Source organism: Anomalospiza imberbis, chromosome 2, assembly GCF_031753505.1.
Source record: "Anomalospiza imberbis isolate Cuckoo-Finch-1a 21T00152 chromosome 2, ASM3175350v1, whole genome shotgun sequence".
Lineage (NCBI taxonomy): Eukaryota > Metazoa > Chordata > Aves > Passeriformes > Viduidae > Anomalospiza > Anomalospiza imberbis.
Genome location: NC_089682.1, coordinates 74,800,286 through 74,809,931, shown reverse-complemented (window position 1 = coordinate 74,809,931; position 9,646 = coordinate 74,800,286). Strand labels below are relative to the sequence as shown.

The 9,646-nt window shown below is 43.3% G+C and overlaps 1 protein-coding gene across 1 annotated transcript; it reads left to right on the top strand.

The window, feature by feature from the left end:
- Nucleotides 1–1,188: 1,188 nt before the first annotated feature.
- Nucleotides 1,189–9,111, top strand: C3AR1 (complement C3a receptor 1). The gene is made up of 2 exons (XM_068181784.1): nt 1,189–3,115; nt 7,582–9,111. The coding sequence occupies exon 2, from the start codon at nt 7,589–7,591 to the stop codon at nt 8,693–8,695; it is 1,107 nt and encodes a 368-aa protein (XP_068037885.1). The 5' UTR covers nt 1,189–3,115; nt 7,582–7,588; the 3' UTR covers nt 8,696–9,111.
- Nucleotides 9,112–9,646: the final 535 nt, after the last annotated feature.

Sequence of the window (9,646 nt, the reverse complement as noted above, 5' to 3'; positions counted from 1 at the left end):
GAGCCCGGCAGGGTTTGCTGCTGGAAGTTATGGAAGTGGCAGCTGTGCTGTGAAAAACGCCAATCTCTTGGTTTTTAAAATTTTAAAAGTTTAATAATAATAAAATGGTTATAAAAATAGTAATACAATTAGAGTAATGAAAATTTAGAGTTAGGACAATTACAAGACAATAAAAAGCAAAGAATTACGGACGTCCGGATGCTCTCGGGCACTTAAGCCCGATAAGCATGCCTTGTGAACAAAGGAATAATCTTTAAAAGCAGTAGCCTGTTGCATATTCATACATCTTATACATGATGCATAAGTTCCTTGCAAATTAAGAACTTTTCTGGTTTTTGTCAACTTCTTCCCCTTAATCCTGGTGGTTCCATAAAGACGGAGAGAAGGTGGAAGAATGTTTGTCTTTTCCGATAAGGAGGCAGTAATTCTTTATGGGCCCCCATCATTGCCATCTCTGTGCGAAGAGTTTCTTCATTATCTCATCTCTTGCTTGAGTTAGTAAAAAAACCCCCACATACATAGGTTCTATTTTAACTACAAAACTACATTTACCATACTATTAAAATGTTAATACAGCACTTCTAATCAATATTACATAATACATATAGTATTCAATTTAATATTTGCGAAAAGCCAATCATAAATTATCCATTTTTCACATGTGCAAAACTTAGTTTCAGGAGTGGGTCTTCCCCCAAAAAGGGTGTAGCTACTAGTTTATTTGTCAATAATGATAAGGCTGGCAGCATTTAAACCACTCTTTTAGTGGTGGCTTCTCAGAGGAGACTGGTGTTGAAGTTTAGTGCTCTGCAGCGTCCTGTGACTGAGTCTCAAAAAGTACCAGTGCTAACTCTGAAAAGTGGAAGAAAAGGCATAAGAGAAGTTTAAAAATTACATAGAGCCATGTCTGAGCATTCCATGTCAAGCATTGCAACGGGCTGCCTACGGGGTTGGTGGAGTCATCCCTGGAGGCACCGAGGCAAAAATCATCACTGAAATATCCCTAAGTTTGAGGTTTTGGTTTGTTTTTTGGTTTGGTTTGGGGTTTTGTTTGTTTTTTTTGTTTGGTTTTCTGTTGGTGGTTTTTTTTTTGTTTTTGTTTCATTTGGTTTTGGGGTTTTTGGTTTGGGTTTTGGGGTTGTTTGTTCTGGTTTTGGCTTTTTGGTTGCTTTTTGTTTTGTTGGTTTTTTTTTTTTTTGTTGTTGTTGCTGTTTTGTTTCTTTGCTTGTTTTCGCAGTAGGGAAATAGCATTAGTTAATGCAGACAGAACCATTCCCAGCCATGGCTGTCTAGTCACCATTCTTTATGTTTTTTCTTGTTCTATAACTTCTTAAGATCAAGGACCAGTAGAGCATTCAGAATTCAAGAAGAAACTTACATTTACCTTTTGGATAGAGTGCTTGTTGACCTATTTTTTCATTAGAACTTCCTGCAGTGACTGCTAAGTTTTTTCATTAAGCACTAATAACTTACTGGGAGTACACCCCTCCACGTGCATAGTTGCGGCTGCTTTTCCAAGTCCAGTGAATCACAATTAGCAGTATTAAATTTCACCTCCCTCTTCACAGTGCTGTCATTCAGCGTGCCACAGTCCTCCTACGGTCCCTCTAGAAGGACAGCGTCTCGGATGAGGGAGTGGCAAAGGGCCAACTATTATAAGGCATGTGAGCAAAGACTCACAAGCACCACCAGAACGCCAGGAATGCATCTCCCATTCGATTCCAGTGAGACTTAACCAGCAGAGAACATAACATTCTTCAGCTTGGTTCAAACAAGCATCTCTGGACCAAAAAAATACAAAGCACTGCCAATAACCACTGAAGTTTAAATTTTTATTCATATTATATACCTTTTTTTTTTTTGTAAGGATTCAGCAGAGAGGTTGAAATCTTGAAATAGAACATTTAACCTGGAGGATAGAACTGGTTAAGGACCTTCCTGCAAAGCAGGGCTTGACTGGCAGGTCCATGGTGATAACCAGGCTATGTGTCCCTCAGCCAAAAGGAGCCCACAGGAGTAAGCTCCTATCAGCACTGCCTGTCTGGGCTCGAGGAGTCCCCCTGGCAGGATGGCAGCTGAGAATAAGATGACGCTAGAGGAATTTTCCTGGCAGGCTGCTGACAGCCTGTCTATCTTTGTGGGTACAGCTCAGCCCTGGCCTGTCTTCCTTTTTCTGGTTTTGTGTTGGAGGCAGCATCTGTGTCTTTAACAGACATGCTCAGGAGCAGAAGTCTGCTCTGTCACAGTTCATTTTCCAGACCAAAACGAAAATACTGAGGCCGATTCTTGTATGTCTGGGCTCTGTCATTTCTGCTAGCAGTCTTGATTTCCCAAATTGTGAAGGGCAAGGGGGAAACCCTTGTTAAACATTAGAAATGCCTTGCCCTGGAAGTCTTCCATTTTTATTGTCTTGCCACATTTTGTGAAAATCACCCATTTCAGTTAACCACTTCTAACTTTTTGTCAGTCAAGTTCCTTTTTAAAAACAAGACTTTTAATACCCTGAAAAGTAAAAAGTAGATTAAAATCCTTTTGTCGTGACCAGTCACGGTTTCGTGAGTACAGCGTTCTGTGTTTGATGAAGCAAACTGTCTCAAGCTGGGACAGAAGCTGATCTGGATTGGTAAGAATCCTAGAAATGAGATTAGCTCGGTGAATATGCTCATCTGGTAAAACATAGAAGTGGCTACAATACAATAATAGATCAAACATTTTACAGCAACATGGCAGGGTTTGGACTTAGGAATTACTTCCATCAAAGGTCACACTGTGTCAACAGGCAAGATGTCATTCAGTTGTCTTACAGAATATAGTAAAGTATATGTCTGTGAATAAAACTCTATTAATATTTTATTTCAAGCACTATTTTATTTTGACAATTTTGAGAAACTTCCTGTGGTTTGACTCTTTATTTTATGAGCAGATGATATCTAATCTTGAAATTACATTAAAATGAATCATTTTATCACGGTGAAAGAACACACTTGGCACACACAGGATGCATGCAGGAAAAAAAATGCAGTTCCTAAAATGTCATGTGAGGGTTTTCTCAGTTACTCCAGAGACAGAATTGATGGTACTTGCTCCAACACACTGAAATCACTGCTTTGCTCAGGTAGGTATCATAAACTGGAGAATTTTGCTTTCCTAATCTACTTACCATTTATTATTCTTTACTCCTGAAAACCCCTCTCCCTCCTCCAGTTCCCCCTTTCATTTTCAAACCACATCGCAGCCCTTTTAGCACTCTGGAAAATATAGTGTGGGCACTAATTGATTCATCAGTTTACTTTGGAGTAGGACTTGCATTACTATTTTACAGCATTCCTTGTTTCCCTGTCCTCTTCATACCATTTTCTAGCTATATGGGGAGGCAGCAGGGTTCAACTCTTGCAGCACTTGCCAGTTCACCAGTTGTCCTTCTGAAAGTTGCTTCTACATGGATCAGCAAGACCACAAGAAATGGGACAAACTTGGGAGAATTTTAAATTAAGCCTCCAGCTTTAAGTTAAGCCTTCCAGTAACGTCTTTCATAGCTTTCCTTGCAGGTCACCCTCACTTAAAGGTCTCTTGGCAGATATTACCAAAACCTGATAAATGACGATGTTTGTTACAATTGTTTATCTCATTTTCTTCTTAGAGAAGCAATTTGAACACTTATGCATCATTCCACTTTCGGACTGTATGTTATGCAAGAGTGAGATTAATGATTTGAATTTTTTTAAATAATATTTTTATTTAGTCCTGCATACAGCAATCTCTGACTGGTATTTAAGTACTGGCATAACAGGTTAAAAAAGGGTCAGTTGTCTTATTTATGTCTTCTCAGTTGCTTCTGCAGGCTGTATTTACCTCTTCCCTATTCAGTTTCCTTGCATTTTGGTAACATTTTTTGGGACATTTCAGTGATACAACTGCCGTCATCAATTCAGCAAGGGTTTAGTTAACAGGAATTTTTTTAGACAATTCTATTAATACCTAAAGAATGAAGATCGGGGGTTTTTTTCTCAATTCTATCTTAGCTTTGCTGGTTTTCTTCTCCTTTCTAAATTTACTAAGTCCAAGAATAATTGAGCAATTAACATTTTTCCTCTACTATGGTCATAGTTTTAAAATGTCACTTAAGTATGCTGTAGGTCAGCTTCATTGTCTTGCAGTAAGACACCTCACATCTAAAATGGCTGAAGAACATTACTCTGTATTTTCATTTTTATTACATACTTATTAAGTAAGTATCTGTCTGTTCTTCTTAAACATTCATTTCTTGTCTTTCATAGAATCTTAAACCGTTAAGGTCTTGTCTTTCTCCTGGTCAAGATAAGCTTTCCAAGGAACCACCAGACAGCTCAGAACACATATATAAGAAAAGGAAGTGGTCACTGGCACTTCCCTAAAATACCACTTAGCCAACAGAATTTATGTTCTATCTGTTCTATTTGTAATGTTCAGAAAGTGAAGCAGGGTTATTTCAGAAAGACAGGCATTGCTTTCTTAACTTAAATGTACTTCACCAGTTACGCCAGAAGAAATTGCTCATTTTAAAGGAAAGAGGAACTAAAAATGCTGATTTGCCTTTCTGAAGCAGGAAGTCAACCAGGAAACACACCTGGGCACAGCATGGCCATGTGAATAGAGAGCTCCACTTTAGAGACTAAGAAGAACCAGATGGAAATCAAAGGGATGATATAGATAGGAGAATGTAACTGTATAGAACCCCCTGTTTGAATAGCAAGCTTACGTACAGGTTTAGCCACTAGGAAAATTATGAAGATGTACAACAGGTACACTAGTAACAATTTTGTGTAGGCCAGTGCCTTTGTATCCTGACAGCTCTGTACTGTCACCTGACTCAGGTGAAGCAAAGGTTAAGAGAAGAATTTGGGGAGGAGGATCACAGAATGACTAGGTTGGAAGAGAGCTTCAAGATCAAGTCCAACCCATGCCTTAACACCTCAACTAAACCATGGCACCGAGTGCCACATCCAGTCTTTTTTTAAACACATCCAGGGATGGTGACTCCATCACCTCCGGGGGCAGACCATTCCAGAACTTTATCACTCTTTCTGTAAAAAACTTCTTCCTAATATCCAACCTATGTTTCCCTTGGTGCAGCTCAAGCCTGTGTCCTCTCGTTCTGTCAGTTGCTGCCTGGAGAAAGAGAGCAATCCCCACCTGAATACAACCACCTTTCAGGAAATTGTAGAGAATGATAAGGTCACCCTGAGTCTCCTTTTCTACAGGCTAAACAACCTCAGCTCCCCCAGTTATTTGTCATTGGACTTGTATTCCAGGCCCCTCACCAAACTCGTTGCACTTCTCTGGATACACTCTAGAGTCTTAATGTCCTTCCCAAACTGAGGGGCCAGAACTGGACACAGCACTTAAGGTGTGGCCTCACTAGTGCCAAGTACAGGGGAAGAATGACCTTCCTTTTTATTCTTAAGTTCCTTCAAAACCTTGTTGCCCATCCAGGCTGGACGTTTGCCTCATTGACTCATCTTTCGCCACACAGGGACAAAAAGATGCCTGCTCTTGTGCCCTCAAGATCTCTGTTTTGAAGTATTTTTCTGGACTCTTTTGTTTTTAAGGGCTGCTTCTCAAGGAGCTCTCTTAATAAGTCTCCTAAATAGGCCAAAGTCTGCCCTCCGGAAGTCCAATGTAAGAGTCTTATTGATGTTCCTCCTCATTTCACCAAATATCGAGAACTCTCTGACTTCATGATCACTCTGCCCCAAGCGGCCTCCAACCACCACACCTCCCACCAGCCCATCTCTATCTGCAAACAGCAGGTCTAACATAGTCCCTGCCCTGGTGGGCTCACTCACCAGCTGTGACAAAAAGTTGTCCTCCACACACTCTAAGAACTTCCTAGACTGCCTCTTTTCTGCTGTATTATGCTTCCAGCAGATGTCTGGTAGGTTAAAGTCACCTACAAGAACAAGGGCTGGTGATCCTGAAACATTCTCCAGCCACTTATAGAATAAATTGTCCACTTCTTCCTGGCTGGGTGGATGGTAACAGACTCCCAGCAGGATGGCAGCCTTGTTGGCCTTCCCCCTAATTCTTACCTGCAGGCATTCAACTTTGTCGTCATTAGTTTCAATACCACAGCATCAAATCCTCCCTAATATAAAGGGCCATCCCTCCACCTCTTTTCCTTTTCCTGTCTCTCTGAAGATCTTGTAGCCATCCAGTGCAGTGCTCCAGCCATGTGAGTCATCCCAGCACGTTTCTGTGATGGCAACTACATCACAGCTTTGCTGTTGCACCATGGCCTCCAGCTCTTGTTTGTTACCCACGCTGTGTGCATTAATATACATGCACCTCAGCTGCGCTACTGATTTCACCCCTGTCTCAGGCTTACCACCCTTGGGTCTGCTTCCAGACAGCCCAGCTGCATCCCCTTCCCCCTTCAGACCTAGTTTAAAGGCCTCTCAATGAGGTCTGCCAGTTCATGAGCTAAAATCCTTCTGCCCTTAACAGAGAGCCCATCCAGTTCCAGCAGGCCAGGTACCGAAAAAGTTGCCCCGTGATCAAAGAATCCAAAATTCTGCTGATGACCAACCCTTGAACCACTTGTTGATAATGTGGGCTCTCCTATTCCTTTCATCATTTTTCTCTGCCACCAAAGGAACCTGTTCTCCTGCCCTATCAACCACTTGACCCAGTGCCCTAAAGCCCCTTTTAATTGCCCTGACACTCCTCTTTTCAATCTCACCACTGCCAGCAGTGGGTAATAATGAGAGGGCCGAATTAGCCCAGGAAATCTCTCAGCGATATCCCAGACCCAGGCCCCAGGGAGGCAGCAGATCTCTCTGGGGTCTGGTTGGCATATGGGGCCCTCTGTTCCCCTCAGAAGGGAGTCACCCACTACAACTACCCTTCTTTCCTTTTTAAAGGTAGAGGCGCTGATCCCTCTGACAGATGAAGCATAATTAGGAGGCTCACTGGGCAGATCATTTTCTTCTACGTCCTCTGGCTGACCCTCCAGATCCAGGGCCTCACACCTATTCTGAAGTGGCACTTGGCTAGGGGATGGGAATCGGGAGGAATTTTTATTATTACCTCTCTGAGTAGGGACCCATTTCCACTCCATCCACCAGGTGTCCTCCTATTGTCTGACAGTGGGAGGCATAGGAGTCTTCTGGCTCTCGGTGGGCGTCCGTCAAGGATGGAAGGGTGGAACTCCACCAATCTATTCCCCTTTCACTTTCCCTAATACTCCTTAGCATTTCTACTTCCTCCCTAAGCTCGGCCACCAGCGAAAGGAGATCGTTCACCTGTTCACACCGCAGGCAGGCTTCTTCTGCAATGGCCCCTGGAGCCACTGACAGGCTCAAACACTCCACAAAAAACAAAACCAAGCCAACCAGCCAACAAAAGCACAACAAACGAAAAACCCCACGAGCAGGAGGAAACCTGCGCCCCTGCCTGCTTGCCGCGCCGCGCCCCTGTTCGCCCGCTCCCTAGAGCCCCCTTTTAATCACCCGCCGCTCGCCGCTGGCAAGCCCCGCCCTGCGCTTGCGTGGCTAACGAGAACCAAGGGTGTGAATTGCTGCTAATGTGCTTTCTGTTTTACAGTTGCAGAATGCCTCAAGTTGTGGACAACAGCAGTTCACTGGAACAGGCTGGTGTATATTATGCATCAGAATCAATTGTCTGCATTGCAATCTTCATCATCGTTTTCATCATAGGTATCCCAGGCAATGGGTTGGTGATCTGGGTAGCTGGTCTGAAAATGAAAAGGTCTGTGAACACTGTCTGGTTCCTAAACCTTGCTGTGGCTGATGTCATGTGCTGCTTGTCCTTGCCATTTTTCATTGTTCACCTGGCCCTTCATGAACACTGGCCCTATGGCTGGTTCCTCTGCAAAGTCATTCCATCAGTCATAATCTTCGCCATGTTTGCTAGTGTCTTCCTACTTGTGGCCATCAGCATTGATCGATGCCTCCTGGTGATGAAACCTGTCTGGTGTCAGAACCACCGAACAGCGAAATTTACATCGCTAATATGCAGTGGCATTTGGCTGCTGGCCTTCATTTTCTGCTGCCCTGTCTTCTACTACCGTGAGACAAGTACTTACGATGGCAAAACGGAGTGCGGGTACAATTCTGGAGTTGACGATTACATAGATGATCCTGGAAATGTATCTCTAAGTGAGTTATGGGAAGAATACTCAACCTACAATGGTAGTGACTTGTGGGGAGATACAAATGAAGGCAATGATTCTGTACACCTTGCCTCAGTGGTAATAAACAGCACTAGGGCTCTCTTTGGCTTTGTGCTCCCCTTTGGCATAATGGCAGTTTGCTACGCCCTCATTGTTTTCAGAACACATGCAAATCAGTTTCACAAGTCACACAACAGGACACTGCGAACAATTGTGTTTGTGGTAGGTGCATTCTTCATCTGCTGGGCTCCATACCATGTAGTTGGGATGCTCGCCCTTGTACCTAGTCTTCGAACAAGACTGACGGAGTCACTGATCCTGTGGGATCACCTCTCTACAGCACTTGCATATGCCAACAGCTGCATCAACCCCCTGCTTTATGTTTTTGTGGGACGGGACTTCAGGGCAAAGGTACGGCAATCGGTGCAAAGAATCTTGGAAGATGTCTTTAGTGAGGAACTCACATCTTCAGCCCTTCACAGAAGCCAGACTTCAGCTGACAAGAACCTGAGCAGCACTTTGTAATGCAGGACTGCCTATCACAACTGTAGAAAGAACAAGCTATAGCACCGCACATCAATCACTCTCTGCTTTAGCAGGTGGTTTTGCTCCAATATGTTTGATGAACCTGCCTCTCCAACCCAGGACACTGCAAGCATTCAGCTCATGACAGATAACCCTCTTTATATCCTACACTAGAGACATGGGAAGTTGGAAGCACAGGGTAATTATTACAGAGTAATAATCTGAGGGATGACTGGTGAAGCAGAAGACACAGTAATTTAACCTACACAGACTATTTTAAGAAAGTGGGGCTGGCTACAGATTTGTGGTGGGAATCATGAAGTTGAACCTCTCAACTGAGATAAGAATGTTATTTTATTTGCATATGTCTGTGTTCTACATCTCCTGTCTCTGATAAAGTGCAGCTAAAACTAACTTGGATATTGGTCCTCAGAAGGTCATCACAGCTCTCCTCTGACTCTACCAGGGCTCTGAGGTGTATGTAGGAGTAGCTGGAGATTCCCTAGAGGGTTCTGCTACATTTCCTTACAGCCATGCAGTAGAACAGCACTTGCCCCAGTCAGCTGCACTGAACTGACTTTTGTGCCCTGGTAGGTAATCTATTTCTTTGTCCTGGCAAATACATCACTGTATGGTAGTAACTGGTCAGTGCACATGCTGAACCTATGTTCATTAGCATGTGTACACTCACTGTCTCCCAAACACTCCCTCCACCACCAGAGTCCCAAATCTTCCTTTTAGGAAGCAGTCTGAGATTATCCAAATGTACCTACTGTATTTTGACATGTCACGTGAGCAGAATTTGAGCATGCAGTCACTGATGACCCGGATTAGGTGACTGCTGGACTATCAGCCATTTGGCAAAACCCTGGAACTGAGAAGTGATAACCTCCAATCTGACCCTAAAAAGGTAGGGAAAAACCATGTTGTGGCTTAGTCACGTTGAGCTCT